The 16,765-nt window shown below is 37.1% G+C and overlaps 1 protein-coding gene across 3 annotated transcripts in view; it reads left to right on the top strand.

Moving 5' to 3' along the window:
• Nucleotides 1-16,765, top strand: part of LOC143025407 (uncharacterized) — an 86,610-nt gene that overhangs the window by 6,050 nt on the left and 63,795 nt on the right. For 2 of the 3 annotated variants that reach the window (XM_076185041.1, XM_076185039.1), the window contains exons 2-3: nucleotides 16,013-16,189; nucleotides 16,312-16,432. In XM_076185041.1, the coding sequence (XP_076041156.1) occupies nucleotides 16,013-16,189; nucleotides 16,312-16,432 (298 nt within the window). The remainder of the gene's footprint in view (nucleotides 1-16,012; nucleotides 16,190-16,311; nucleotides 16,433-16,765) is intronic. The other variant, XM_076185040.1, reaches the window with a different exon arrangement.

The raw sequence follows: 16,765 nt of genomic DNA, 5'->3' as shown, positions 1-16,765 counted from the left end.
AGTTCCTTGTGGAACTCCACTAATTACTTCATCCCAATTGGAATGTTTGTCTCTTATCACCACTCTCATTTTCTTTTCATGCAAGAAGTCTTCCATCCACTTAGTAGTTTGCCCTGTATTCCTCCTGCAGTTTGTAATTTCTTTAGCAATTTCTTATGTGGCACCTTATCAAAAGCATTTTTCAGGTCTAGAAAGGCACAATCAGTCCATCCATCTCTTGTATTGTATCAATTAGTCTTGAATAGAAACATCAAGTTTGTGACACATGATCTTCCTTGTCTAAACCCAAACTGCATTTTTTTTTTTTTTTCAAATGCTTTACCCATCTAATTTACAATTCTTTCACAAATTTTAGCTACTGTATTTGTAAGAGAGACAGGTCTATAGTTTGTTGGGTCTTCTTTGTTTCCCCCCTTATATATTGGTACTATATTTGCTCTTTTCCAATCTTCTGGAAATTTTCTTTCCTTCAATGAACTGTTTATTAGACTATGTATTTTGTTAGTTCCTGCATTCTTTCAAAATCCAGTTTGCCATTTCATCTGGACCATACAATTTTCTAACATCGAGATTACTCAGTTATTCATTATTTCATTCTTTGTCACTTGTATCTCTTTCATAGGGGGGAACTTTCCCCTCCCACTTGAGATCTCTAAGTTGTATGGCCTCCCACGTAAACACTGATTTAAAATGCTTGTTCATAATTTCTGCCATTTCTATTTCCTCTGTGTATTCAACTCCATGTTGTAGTTTAACTAATTCTTGTTTGTTTTTCAGTTTGTTGTTTACAAATCTATGAAATAGTTTTGGTTGATCTTTACATTTTTCTATGACATCCTGTTTGTCTTTTCTCTTTTCTTCTCTGCGCACTTGTATATTCATATCTCTAACCAATATATATTTTCCATTTTTCAGGTCTTTTGTCTTCCATTTTATCCAAGCTTCCCTTTTGTCTTTTAACTCACTACATCTTTTGTTGTACTAACATTTTACATATCCTTTTTCTTGCTATTGTTTTGGAACATACTTTTCCACTCCTTTATAAATTTTTGTCAAAATTTTCCATTTCTCTTCTACTTTTGTTTCCTCTTTGTGTATCCTTTCCCAGTCTGCTTTTTGATTTTTTTTTCTCATTTTATCAAAATTTGTTTTTCCATACATCATTCCTCCCTTTCTATATTGTTTGTTTTTCCCATGTATTTTTCTTCATTAAATCCAGTTGAACTAATATGTGGTCACTTTTACTTATTGGTGTCTTATATTCAATCTTGTCCACTATTTCAGGTTCTGATGTGATTATTAGGTCTAGTCTTGATGGTTCTTCATTTCTATGCCTAGTATTCTCTTGTATCCATTGTGTCATTGTATATTCTCTAATCATATCAAGTAGTACATTTCCCCATAGGTCATCTCCACCCTTCACTGTCATCTCTTCCCAGCAGATTTCTTTACAATTAAAGTCACCCATTATAACTATTCTTCCTCCATCTTCCATTATCTTATTTAGTGTTATCCTTGTGTCTTCTAACATATTCTTGTGTTCTCTCTCTTCCCACAAAGCCATTTTAGGAGGCACATAATTTACCACAAACTTCCTGCTCTTGTCCCTGTCCTCTATTTCCATCATAATCATCTCCTCTCTATTCTTTCCATATGTAACATTCCTCACATTTATATCCTTCTTAGTCAGGAACATAACTCCACCACCTTGTTTTACTTCTCTTTTTCTAATTCAATAATTATATACACCATGTCCTACACTGTTGGGTGGTAATGGACCCTTCAATTTTGTCTCCACAATTCCCATTATGTCAGGCTCTTTTTCCTTTAGGTAATCATTCAGTTCATTCTAGCCTGTTATTAATCCATCTATATTTGTGGACAGTTTTAATTTTTTGTTACATCCATCCTGTTTTCTGTTTCCCTTCTGTTTTTCTCTCCTATGAACCATTTCCTCACTTTCATATCCACTACCCTTCAATAGAATTTCTCTTTGACTCTGTTCTGTTCTTGTTTTTTCCTTAGCTTCAATTCTTTTTGTTTTCTCTTCCTCTCTTTCCCCTTTATTCATCTCTCTTTTTATCCATACCTGTTTATACTGAGCACTTTCTGCTAGTTTCTCTGTTTTTGGTAAGACACTCTCTGCTGTCATTTGTGACCTGAATTTAACCTTAATTGGTCTGGTCTTGTCTATACTGTATTTCCCTAGTCTATATATTTCTTCAGTTTCCCTATTTCCTGTTCACCTTGAAATATTTTTGATACCTTGTTTACCTTTTCTTTCTCATCTCTTACTCTTATAGTCCTATTTGGATTATGCTTCTCTTCCATTCCTAATATAATTATACATTTCTTTTTATCTGCTAAGTCTCTTACTATATTCTCCCTCTCTCTCATCACTTTAATAACTGTTTCCTTAGTGTGTTCCTTCATTTTTTTTCACTATATCTCTAAATTCAATTTTGTTATCCTGAACTTTTTTCTAACCACTTACCTCTTTTGTTTTGGACTCTTATTTTCTTTATTATTCCTCTTTAATTCCTCCTTCTCTTAACTGTTTTTTTTATTCTATTTCTTTAGTTAGGTTTTGATTCTCCTTTAGTTCTTCCAATTTATCAACTCTCTGTGTAATTATTGCGAGTTGGCCAAACTAACCTCCCTGATTTGTTCAGTTTTGTTAGTTTTTCTTCTAGACTTGCTAATCGGGGGAGGTTGTCATCTCCTCCCTCATTAAATCCATAGAAATATTTATCTTCTCTTTCTACTGAGCTGCTCTTATCTATATTCCTACTTTTAACAGCTTTGCTTACTTGATCGACATCATATGTGTCGTCTGCACATTGTTTACTTACTCCCCTTCTGGTGTTTGGGATGTGCTCATCCCCTTCCTCATTTCCTTCCATTTTCTTCAATAATGACTTTCCTTTGCCTTTGTTTACTTGCCCACTACACCATGAACTTTCCCCTTCCCTACTAATACAACACAGGTGCTCCCTCGTCACTGAAATCCACGAAAATTGTGTGTGTGTGTGTGTTTTTTTTTTTTTTTTTTTTTTTTTTTTTTTTCTGAAGTTCCAACCTCCTAATAACCGTAGGAGGCAGTTAGAACCGTAGAAGTACGATTTGATATCTTCCTTGGCCGACCAGAGCGATGCTTTGGAGTACGAATGATGTCACTTCCTTCGTCTCGAAATTTCTTGGTCCACTTTTGCACTTGACACACTCCAATTCCCACACGAGTAGCAATATCTTTACACTTATAACCCTCCTTATAGAGGGTTATGATTGTAACAACTGTGTCTCTTTCCAGCTCTTTACCACTTCCCATTACGGAGATATCAAGGCACAAAAACAGAGACCACCGCAAAAAAAAGACTACTCTCCGTGAGAGATGTTTAGAAACTGACTCCATGTGACATCGAGTGCGCCTAAACAGAGTTGCCAAATAGTGTGTATTGTCTCGGCTAAATACGGGTACAAACGCTAGCATTGAAAAATAGCGAAAAGTTTGGGTGGAAAGTTGTATTTTTCGCATGTTTTGAGTTTAGGGGAAAGTTGGGGCGCCTATAATTTTGCGCCCAAACTTTTCGCGGCTACTGTAGGTATTAATACCCCTTACATCAGTGTGTAACTCCTCAGGGTATTGTGTTCCTCTCATGTATATATAAGGCATAGTGAATATTTAATGAAGATATAGTGAGATCTAGTGAAGCTCTAATTACTTAATGGAAAACCCTTCCACATCATTCAGCTTGGTAATGAAAGCTTAGAGTCTGGGGAACAAATCTTATTGAATAAATTTTTTCAAAGTAATACCTCTGATTTTTTTTTTTATTAATTTGTTTCTCTGAATAATTAAAAAATGCTGCAAAGTTCAGGTTTCATAAATAAAATTCTGTTACAAATTCAGATTTCTTTTATTTTTATTTTTTTACTGTAGAAAATAAAGAGCATTATGTTTTCTTTCAAATGAAACAAAAATGACAAAAATCCATAAAGAACAACCAAAGATATTACAACAGAAAGAACAAAAACATAAACTTTACAGGATGGGGGATTTAAATTTTTGTGACCATTTGTTTGATGGTTGCAATGTATAGCAAATCTCCAATTCTTTCTTGATGAGGTGAGGGTGAGTGGTGTGGCGTGGGTGGAGGTGTAAGGTGGGTGTGGCTAGTAAATGCTTGCAGAGTCCTGGGTGCAGCTGTGCTGTTTTTCTCCTCTTTCTTTTTCCCTATTGTTTCTATTTCAGGCACTCACGGGCCCTCTATATATTCTGCTGCTTCACTCTCTAGTTTCTTGCTAATTTTTCCATGATCACAGCAACAATACAGGGTGAGGAATCAAAATTGTTGTGTACGGTGAGAGTGCCAGGAGCGATGTCACCTTTGACCTTTTCAAGAGTACTGGTGCCCTGTCCACTGTTTTTGTGGGGTATTCTGGTGGGAGGAGTTGCCAAATATCTCCATAAACACAATTCTGTTGCAAAAAATGAAATAGCTATAGAAATGTTGATGCTATTTCAATATTCAGAATGTTTTTTATGCAATGTGGTTGCCAGAGGTTGCCAATATTTTATCTATTTAATGCTGTATTAAAAAATAGAAACAAAATACAGTTGTATAACTTTGTATGAGTGTTGCCACCATCATGAAGATTCTTTAGAAATGTTTACCTAAAATTTGCTCATGTACCAGAACTTTTTGAATAATCGCTGGCACACTCCCTTAATGTGTGTCTAAGGGAGGGTAGATTGCCTGAGGACTGGAGGAATGCCTGTATAGTTCCACTTTAGAAGGGAAAAGGGGACAAATGTGAGTATAGTAGTTTCAGAGGGATCAGTTTGTTGAGTGTAGTTGGGAAGGCTTATGGGAGGGTTTTGATTAAAAAGATTAGAAAAGGTACAGAGGGAATAATTGGTGAGGAAAAGTGGGTTTAGGAAAGGTAGGGGTTGTGTGGATCAGATTTTTGTGGTAAGGTAAATATGTGAGAAAGCTTTAGGAAAATGTAAGGATGTTTTTTGGGCTTTTATGGATCTAGAAAAGGCTTATGACAGTAGATAGGAAGGCACTGTGGGAGGTTTTGCAGATATATGGGATTGAGGGAAAGATATTAAAGGCATTGGAGAGTTTTTACAAGAATAATAGAGCCTGTGTTAGAATGGAAAGTTGAGAGAGCGAGTGGTTTGAGGTAAAGGTGGGACTGCGTCAGGGCTGTGTCATGTCACCATGGCTGTTCAATGTGTATATAGACGGGGTGGTGCATGAAGTAAAGGTGAGGGTAATGTGCAAGGGACTGGGGATGGTTAAAGGAAACGGAGAAAAGTGGGAGGTGAGCCAGTTGCTGTTTGCTGACAACACTGCACTTGTGGTAGGATCAGAGAAAGGATATAGGGAGCTAGTGGCTGAATTTGGGAAGGTATGCAATAAGAGAAAGTTAGAGATAAATGTGGGTAAAAGTAAGGTGATGAGATGTACAAGGGTAGAGGGTTGCAGTGAGTTGGAAGTAGGTGTAGAAGGAGAGAAGCTGGGGGAGTGGATGGCAAGAAAGGGAGTAGTAGAGGTGGGACTAAATTGTAAATTGAAAGAAGCAAATGTCTTAGGGGATGGAAAAGTGTTATGAGACATAGACAACTGTGAATGGATGCTAAAAGGTGATTGTGCTAACAGCATTGTATGGAGTAGAGGCTTGGAATTTAAGAGAGGGAGAGAGGAAAAGTTTAAATGTGTTTGAAATGTATGAGAAGTATGGTATGGGTTACTAGCTTGGATAAAGTGAAAAATGAAGAGGAGAGTGGGGTTGGAAAAGGAGATGGCAGATAGGGCTGATAAAAGACTATTGGGATGGTTTGGACACATGGAAAGAATGAGTGATGAAAGGTTAGTAAAAAAGGTGTGGAAGGCAGAGATGGAGGAAGTGAACTTGAGGGGATGGCCAATGATGAGATGGATGGGGTGAAGGAGTCACTGAGCAAAAGGGGAATGTCTGCTGAGCAAGGAAGGGAGAAGGCAGGTGATAGGGATGAGTGAAGAATGGTTGAGTATGGATGATACTATCATGCAAGGGAGGGATGCTTATGTGTGAATGATGTTTTGATGCAGCCTGAAGGGATTTTTTCCCCTTCTCTGTTTCTGCATGAGGGGATGGAGAGGGGGGTCACTGATTAACCTCTTCAGTACAAGTCAAATTCTTGCACACAGCATCAAATGCCTGATGTACAATGATTTGATGATGCATCACAATACTCATTATAAGATATAAAGTCATTGCCAATTTACTTGTTCTCTTCTACTCTGAGTAATAATAAATACACAAATTGCAATCAAGCCAGTTCACAGAATTTGGTGGTCACTCAGTTACAACTACAAAAATAAATATAATTAGGATGCCAGTGACAAAAGAAACAATATAGATTTGATATATTTAGACTTTGCAAAAGCTTTTGATACTGTCCTTCATGAAAGGCTACTTACTAAATTAGCTTCACACGGAGTAAGTGGTAGCCTATTAAATTGGACTAGAAATTGGTTGGATGATCAAAACAAAGAGTTATTCTAAATGGCAAAACTTCTAGATGGAAAAATGTTACGAGTGGAATTCTTCAGGGTTCTGTTCTTGGGCCACTTCTATTCATAGTATATATAAATGATAGAGACCACGGACTAATCTATTGTCTCCAAATTTGCTGATGGTACAAAATTGTGCAGAATTGCAAATGATCATTTAAATAAATTAGATATTCAAGAAGAATTAGATAAATTACAGCAATGGTCTAAAAAGTGGGTAATGAAATATAACACAGGTAAATGCAAGGATATGCACATAGGTAAAAATAACAGTAAGTATGAGGGGTTGTGTATAGATGATGCTGTGATGCATAAGGGGGAGTGGGTGGGGGATGGGGGGTGAGGAAGTATGTGTGAGAAAAATTTGATGCAGCCCAAAGGGATATCTCCCCGTCTTCTCCTTTTCTGCATGAGGGGATGGAGAGGGGGGGTCGCCGAATTTATGAAGCGGCCTTGCTGTGGATGTGCTGTGTCTTACGACACTGCTTCTGATCCAGGGCAGTGGACGGGATGCAGGGATGACCCGTCATCCAGGAGGTGCCAAGATAAGAAGGAGGGTGGAGGGGAGTGGAATATATAGGAAATGGAATGGGTGGGAGTGGTTTCTATGCCTTTTTCTTTTTGGCTACCCCCTGTGTAGGAGGAAAAAGCCTTTGGTATATGTATGAATACAAGTTATTTGGAAATTCACTAACAAAAGTGGATAGTGAAAAGGATCTCAGCGTAATTACCAGTAACAATCTCAAATCATCTAAACAGTGTATTTCAGCTTCTGAGAAAGCAAATAATATTCTAGGACTGCAATCTTTTGACTTGAAAAGTCCATCTCTCATTAACAAGCTATAAATCGTTGGTTCGCCCATGTTTGGAACATGCTGTTTCTGTATGGTCACTGAATCTCATTAAAGACATTGACAGATTGGAAAAAGTACAACGGTGAGTCACAAAACTGATTCCAAAAATAAAAAATAAATCATACGAAAATCAACTAAAACATATGGATCTGTTCTCCCTAAAAAGCATAGACTCAGAGGTGACTTGATATGGGTCTTTAAGATTCTAAAGGGGATTGACAACATCAAAAGTGACAAATTTTTACACTGAGAATCCGACAAGAAATAATGGTCTCAAACTGTCAGGAAATAGATTTAATTGGGAAGTGGGTAGAAACAACTTTGCCAACTGTGTAGTTAATGAATGTAATAAACTTCTTGCAGAAGCACTGCAATGTAGTGCAATTCGAAGCTTTAAGATCCGTTTAGATAAACATCTAAGCAAGATGCTGTATTGACTCATTTATTTTATATTATTTGTATATCTGTTATTATTTGTCTGTTTATTATTTGCTTTATTTTCATTTATTATTATTTCTCAATTTATTACTATTTACCTGTTTGTTTATTATCTAACTATACCTATGCATTTATTTACTTTATTTATTATTATTTATATTATTCTAATTTTTATTATATTTTTTTATTTATCATTATTATTATTATTTATTTATTTATTTTTATTTATTTTTTTTTTTCTCTCTCCATCCGACCTAGTTATGGACCAAAAGGTCTCCTGTCGGCATGCTCCGCCTTTGTAATCTTTTGTATACCCACTCGTGCCTTATGATGCCTATGTAGGCATCATCATATGGAGGAGGTTAAGTAAAGCGGCCTTGCTGTGGATTTACTGTGTCTTGCTGCATTGTGTTTGACCCAGGGGAGCTGGCAGATGAGGGGATGACCCATCATTCATAAGGAGCTGAGATTGGAGGGGAGTGAAATGGGTGGGAATAGGTATGTGTCTCAGACTTGGCTACCAACCTTATAAGGGGGAAAATCTCTTGGTATATTGATAGGTTGACATGGAATTAGTTGTACTTGATGTATTGTCTTGTTTTTTTAATAATTCAAAACCTTACCATGCGATTGCTTTGAATTTTGTAAGTACCGAGATTGATATACCCCTTCATTAGCTTTCCCCCTAACCTGTGACTACACATGTATACTTCTATTTTCTTGTGCTTTTCTGGGTTTGTATAGTTTTCTTTTGTATTTTTCAGAGTTAATGTCCTCTTACACTTTAATTTGCCGCATTTTCTACATTTCCCTATGTCTTTTTGTAATCATATTTTTTTCATGGATCAGTGACAAAACAACAGGTCACCGTTAATGGTCTAAAATCCAAATGGGGAGTGTTACTAGTGGAGTTCCCCAGGGAGTGGTTTTAAATCCCTTATTGTTCATTATATATACAAACTACTTGGACAATGGGATTATTAGTTATGTTAGTAAGTTTCCAGGTAACAAATTAGGTCAGGAGAAGACACTGGGATACTGCAGGAAAATCTTAACAAATTGTTCATATGGTCAGTGAAATGACAAATGGACTTCAATCTCAAAGTGTAGTGTTTTAAACATAGGTTTACACAACCCAGAAAGTGGATATACATAGATAACACCTTTTTAAAGAACACTGAGTGTGAGAGACAGACTTTGAAGTGCTAGTGAGTCCTGACCTTAAATCCAGGAAACTGCATTAGTGCCAGGAATAGAGCTAACACAGCATTAGGTTTCATAGCTAGGACAGTTATGATTAAAAGTGCAGAGGGTTATCAAACTCTATCTGGTGTTAGATCCATCATTGACTATGCATTACAGTTTTGGTCGCCGTCTTATAGTATGGATATAAATTCACTAGAACCAGTACAGAGGAAAATGACCAAAATGATAGGTTCAGAAATTTACCTTACGAGGGCAGGCTTAGACACCTTGATTTACACTCTACAAAGACACTGAGTGTGGGGTGATCTAATAGAGGTGTTCAGGTGGATCAAGGGCTTTAACAAAGGTGATGCAAACAAGTTCGTCATGTTAAGGCAACAGGACAGGACTTGCAAAAATTGATTTAAATTGGATAAATTTAGATTCAAGAAGGAAATAGGCAAGAAATGGTTTATCAGTAAAGTGGTCAACGAATGGAATAGGTTTAGTAACCATGTAGTGAGCACTGAAACTATTGGATGTTATTAGAGAAGGTTAGATAGTTTTATGGATGGTGATGATAAGTGGGAACAGACATGGAACTGCCTAGTGTAGGTCTTATGGTCTCTTGCAGTCTCCTTAATGGTTTAGGCTATCAGTACCACAGGTTGCAGGTTATTCCAGCATTTTATTGTTCCATCAAGAAAGCATGCTAACAGGAGACCTTTTGGTCCATAACTAGGTTGGATGCAAAAGAATAAATGAATAAACAAATTAAAAAGTAAATAAAAAATAAATAGGTGAAATAAATTATACATACATATGCCAAAGGCTTTTTCCCTTTACAAGGGAGGTAGCCAAAAAACAAAGGCTTATATAAAATCCACTCCCACCCATTCCATCCCTACATTCTCCATTCCCATTCATTCCCCTCCCTCTTATCTTGACTCCTGGAAGATGGGTTACCCCTGCATCTTGCCCACTTTCCTAGGTCAGAAGATGTGTCGCAAGACACAGCACATTCACAGCAAGGCCACTTCATTAAATTGGCAACCCTCCCTCTTGGTCCCCTCAAGCAGAAAAAGAGAAGATGGGGAGACATCCCTTCGGGCTGTGTCAAATTATTTTTCAAATGTACTCCCTTATCCCCCCATCCCCCACCCCCCACCCACTCCCATGCATCACAGCATCACCCATACACATTCTCCATTCACCTATCTTCTGTCTTCTCCCTTCCTCCACAGACATTCCCCTCTTTCCCAGTGCCCCTCTTACCCCATCCATCTATCTCATCCTTGGTCAACCCCTCATGTTCACTCCTACCTCTGCCTTCCATACCTCTTTTAGTAATTCTTCATTTTTTCCATGTGTCCAAACCGTCCCAATATTTTTCATCAACCCTATCTCCCAACTCACTTTCCACCCCATACTCCTCCTCACCTCCTCATTTCTCACCCTATCCAGCTTAGTAACCTCTATCATATTTCTCGGGCAACTCATCTCAAATACATTTAAACCCTTCTCTTCCTCTCCTATGTTCCATGTTTCTGTCCCACACAGTGCTGTCTGCACAATCACTCCTTACAATCTCCTCTTAGCATCCATTCCCAAATGTCTGATTCTCATTACACTTTTTAACCCCCCCAAGGCATTTACTTGCTCCTCTCAATCTACCTCCACCTCCACTTAAACCCTTTCCCACCACATTCACACCAGTATCTAAAACTATCCACTTCCTCCAGTCTGTCTCCCTTAATACTCACTTCTGTTCTGCTGCCACTTTTTCCCCTTGTACATATCATCACCTTATTTTTACCCACATTTATCTTCTACTTCCTTTCACACACCTTCCCAAACTGTCACTAACTTCCTCAGTTCCTCCTCTGATCCTGCAACAAATGCAGTGTCATCAGCAAACAACAACTGGCTTATCTCCCACTTTTCTCCATTTTCTTTAACCATCTCCAATCCCTGACCCATTACCCTTGCATTTACCTCTCACACTACCCCATCCATGTATAAATTCAACAGCCAAGGCAATATAACACATCCTTGACAAAGTCCCACCTTTACCTCAAACCACTCTCTTGCCATTTCTAATTCTAACACAGTCTCTACTACTCTCATAAAAACTCTTGACGGCTCTTAACAGCTTTCCTCCTATCCCATATATCTGCAATACCTCCAACAGTGCCTTCTTGTCTACTGTCATAAGACTTTTCCAAATCCATAGAGACCCAAAAACATCCTTATATTTTCCTAAAGTTTTCTCACATATTTTACCACAAAAATCTTATCCACACAACTCCTACCTGTCCTAAACCCACACTGTTCCTCACCAATTACTCCCTCTGTTCCTCTCCTAATCCTCTCAATCAAGATCCTCCCATAAGCCTTCCCAACTACACTTAACAACCTGATCCCTCTGAAACTACTACACTCACATTTGTCCCCTCCAGTCCTCCGGCACTCTACCCTCTCTCCAGCAAACATTAAATAACCTCACCAGCCAGTCCACCATCACTGTATCTCCTTTTATTAGACATTCTGCATGACACCCATCCAATCCAGGTGTCTTACTTGCTCTCATCATGTTAACAACTGCCTTCACCTCATCTTTCCATATTTCTCCTCCGTTTTCCTCACTCATCCCTGTCATTTCTTAGTGCTTCCCACTGCAACTACCTTTCCCTCCCTATCCTTTTTCACATATAGCAACTCCCTAAAGTTCTCCACCCAACGTCCTCTTACTGCTGTCTCTTCCATTATCATCTCTCCATCTGCACTTTTTACCTTTTCTTCTCTACTTGATACACCTCTTCCTCTCTTAATTTCTTCCCAAATTTTCTGTCATACTGTTACCATATTTCACAAAATTTTCTGTCATACTATTACCATATTTCACAAAATTTTCTGTCATACTTTTACCATATTTCACATCTGCTCTCCTCTTTCCCTCCTTTATCTTATGCTTTACTTCTCTTCTCTTTTCTTTGTACCTCTCATATAATTCTCTCATCCTGTTTTGTAACCAATCTGTGAATGCTTGTTTCTTCTCTTCTATAACCGTCTTTGCTTCCTCATCCCACCACTCACTACCCTTCCTTCTAATCCCTCCCATCCTCTGTATTCCACACACCATCTTTGCACACCTTGTGACTCCTTGAACCATCCCCATTCCTCCTCCTCACTCAGTTTCTTGTAGTCCATCTTTCTCACTCCATCTGTTAGTTCATTTCCTACCCTAGCATTAAGATCACCCAAGACCACTACATTGACTTTTCTCATTAAACCCTCCATGCACTCATTTGAACATATCCAAAAAAGCCTCCCTTTCCTCTACACTCTTCTTACAACCAGGCCCATATGCTTTTACAAAAACCCACATCTCCCTTCCCAGTTTCACCTTTATCCACATTAACCTTGAAGAAACCTCTTTCCACTCCACCACACATTTACCTATCTCTTCACTTACTAGTATAGCCACCCCTTCACTCCTGAGACTCTCCCAACTTCCCTCCCAAACTCAAACTCACCCCTCCCTTTCAACTTAGTTTCACTCAATGCTAACACATCCATCTTCTCACATACTGCCTATATCTTCCCTTTTACTCTTATTTGTACCACACCCATGCAATTAAAAGACCCAAACCTTAGGGTTCTGGTTGGAAGTCTCCCAGACCCTGTTATGTTTTTTAGAATGTCCCCTTTGAGGTTACAGGGAGAAGGATGCCTAATCCTGTCCCTGTCCAGTGAATAAATAAAATTAAGTATAATAAATGGCAAGCATTACAACATATTGCTTGCATTGACAAGATTAATCCTAAAAATTTGAACAGTATTACATTGCACTGCCTCTACAGGAAGTTTATTCCATTCATTTACTATATGGTTGGCAAAGTTGTTTCTACCCTCTTCTAAATTAGATCTACTTCCTGACAACTTAAGACCATTATTTCTTGTCTGATTCACATTCGTTGTGAATTTTTTTTTTACTTTTGATGTCATTACCCTTTAGAATCTTAAAGACCCATATAAAATCACCCAGGTCTATGCCTTCTAAGGGAAAATAGGTTCATATATTTTAGTTTATTTTCATATGATTTATTTTTGATATTTGGAATCAGTTTTGTGGCTTGCCATTGTACTTTTTCCAATCTGTCAATGTCATTAATGAGATTTGGTGACTATATGGGTACATATTCCAAATGAGGATGAACTAACAATTTATATAGCTTATTAATGACAGATGGAATTTTAAGATCTTGCAGTCAGTCCTAGAGCCTTATTTGCTCTCTCTGAGGTGGAAATACTCTGAATTGATGATTTGAGATCATTACTGATGATTATGCTGAGATCCTTTTCACTATCCACTTTTGTTAATGAATTTCCAAATAACTTGTAATCGTACTTATTGTTAAATTTCATTAGCCACTTTTCAGACCACTGCTGTAGTTTCTTTAAATTTTGTTGAATATCTAATTGGTTTAAGGGAGTGTTGCCAGCGATCATTCGAAAAATTCTGGTACATGAGCGAATTTTAGGTAAACATTTCAAAAGAATCTCTGTGATGGTGGCAACGCTCATACAAAGTTATACAACTATTTCGTTTTTGTTTTTTCATACAGCATAAAATAGATAATATTGGCAACCTCTGGCAACCCCATTGCACAAAAAACATTCTGTATATTGAAATAGCATCAACATTTCTATAGCTATTTCATTTTTTGCTACAGAATTGTGTTTATGGAGATATTTGGCAACTCCTCTCACCAGCATATCCCACAAGACAGTGGACAGGGCACCAGTACTCTTAAAAAGGTCAAAGTAAGGTGACATCGCTCCTGGCACTCTCACCGTACACAACAATTTTGATTCCTCACCCAGTATTGTTGCTGTGATTAAAAATTAACAAGAAACAAGAGAGTGAAGCTGCAGAATATAGAGAGGGCCCATGAGTGCCTGAAATAGAAACAAGAAGAAAGAAAAAGTAAGAGGAGAAAAGCAGCACAGCTGCACCCAGCACTCCACAAGCATTTACTAGCCATGCCCACCTTACACCTCCACCCATGCCACACCTCTCACCATCACCTCGCACCTCATCAGCAAAGAAGAGGAAATTGGAGATTTGCTATACATCACAACCTTCAAACAAATGGTCGTGAAAAATGGTCTAGAAAATTTAAATCCCCCGTCCTGTAAAGTTTATGTTTTTGTTCTTTCTGTTGTAATATCTTTGGTTGTTCTTTATGGATTTTTGTAATTTTTGTTTCATTTGAAAGAAAACATCATGCTATTTATTTTCTACTGTAAAAAATGAAAAGAAATTTTAATAAAAAAGATTATGAAACCTGAATTTTGCAAAAAAAAAAAAAAAAAAAAATTATTCAGAGAAACAAAATAAAAAATCAGAGGTATTAGTTTGAAAAAAGTACTCAATAAGATTTGTTCCCCAGACTCTAAGCTTTCATTTCATACCAAGCTGAATGATGTGGAAGGATTTTCCATTAAGTAATTAGAGCTTCACTAGAGCTCACTATATCTTCATTAAAAATTCACTATGTCTTATGGGAGGAACACAATATCCTGAGGAATTACACACTATTGTAAGGGGTATTTATACCTATATTCATTAAACACACTTGAAAGAAAAAAAAAATAATAATCACCTACTCTATAAAGCGATGCGACACTCCCTTAAGTGATTATTTGCCATTCTGTACAGTTTTGTATCATTAGTAAATTTGGAAACTATTTCAGTCCATGGTCTATCATTTATAAGTACTATGAATAGAAGTGGCCCAAGAATGGAACCCTTAGGAACTCCAACCAAAACATTTTTCTGTCTAGAAGTTTTGCTATAAAGAATAAGTCTGTTTATGATCCTTTAATCAATTACTAGTCCAGCTTAATAAGATACCACTAATTCTGCATGAGGCAAAGTAATCTTTTGTGTGAGACAGTATCAAAAGCCATTGCAAAGTCCAGATATATCAAATCTATATTGTTTCTTTTGTCATAATTTGAGATGACTTTGTTGTAGAATTTGAGTTTGTTAGTCACACAAAAATGTTTCTGTCTAAATCCATGCTGCCTATCATTTATTAAATGGTTACTTTGTTAATGGTGTTCAATAGCATCTCTGATGATAGTTTCCATAATTTTTCCTACGATTGAGGTTAAGCTTATAGGCGTATAGTTCATTGGCTTTTTTAATATGGGGTAATCCGGACATATTCGGATATGATTTTTTTTTTTTTTCTTTCTTTTTAATTGTTTCTAATGTAACAACAATCTTGTTTTTCATTTCCTTTAAGATTCTTGGATGGCAACCATCAGGCCCAGGTGTTTTATTAACTTTGAGTTTTCTGTACATCTTTTAATTTATGTATACAGTAGTGAATGTCCCTTAGACTTATCACAGGCTTTGGTTAGTACTTCACTTTGAGATGTTTCATATACAAATACTGAGCTAGAATAGTTGTTTAAAGTACCACACATTCCTTCATTTGAATATTCAAGTTGACCGTCAGCAGATAATAGGGGGCCTATGTGATTCCTAATAACCTTTTTATCTTTAATGTAATTTGAGAATTCTTTGGGATCTTTGGATTTATCAGCGATATTTATTTTGTGTTGTCACTTTCTTTTTTTGATTGTCTTTTTTAAATCCCGCTGTATTATCACATAACTTGTGTGTCTTTTCCTTTGGTTTATTAGAGTTTGACATTCTTTTTGTTCTTAAGTTTGTCTTTACATAATCTTTCTTGTCTATGAAATGTTTCCCCTTGAAATGCCATTACTTCATGAAGAAGTGAAAGGGATGAATGAGATGTGAAGGAAAAGGGTAAGGATTTATTCTGTATCTGGCTATCTTACTGTGCAGGCAGTGGTCTATAGGTTAAGGAAATATACCTTTAAACTTTTATTTCCTCAGAGTATTTATGCAAACTGTTCTTGCACCCACAGGTAGAACAAATTGTTGACATGCAAGTGCAAAAAAGAGCAAGATGTCCAGTCAAGTTTCGTGTTCGATGGGCTGGTTTCTCCGAGAAGGATGATTCTTGGGTGCCAGCATATGACCTGAACTGTGATGATCATGTGCAAGACTTTTTAGAAATTTCTGGTAGAAGACCAGAATATGAGGTAGGTATTTTTTTTTTTTAATATGCTGATATTGTTACTATTTTGATAATGCCATAGTCCCATTTATATATATATATATATATATGATATTTAATGTGGGTTCCTAAATTTGTCTTTTAAAGGCTCACATGTCATTTCAACAGAAAGCCATGGCCAGCAAGAGGAAAGAGATTGAAGAACCAGTACGTCATAGTTCTCGTAGGTCAAACAAAGTCTCGTATAGTGAATTGGAAGAAGATGAAGGTGAGTGATAATCATTGTTTATTTCTTAGTTTTGTATTGCAGTACAAAACCTCGCACTCTACCTAATCCCTTCCCAACACACACACACATCCCACCCCACCCCACCCCAGCTACAAGGTGCCAAGTTAGTCTACATTGCACTCCGCCAATAATTGGAAATTTTGTTCATTTATTTTCCATTGAATCAAAGTTAAATACAAAAATTGTCAACAATAAGTCGTCAGTCTCCTGTGTAACGAATAAAAATAAACTAGCCATGAAACTTTTTGCCCATTATAGTGTTGTTATTTTAATCACAGCCAAAGTGATTGGTTGCCAGACATCAGTCATTTG

This window comes from Oratosquilla oratoria, chromosome 5, assembly GCF_046742065.1.
Source record: "Oratosquilla oratoria isolate Oo_2021 chromosome 5, ASM4674206v1, whole genome shotgun sequence".
Lineage (NCBI taxonomy): Eukaryota > Metazoa > Arthropoda > Malacostraca > Stomatopoda > Squillidae > Oratosquilla > Oratosquilla oratoria.
The sequence above is the reverse complement of the archived record's forward strand: the minus strand, read 5'-3'. Positions and strand labels throughout refer to the sequence as shown.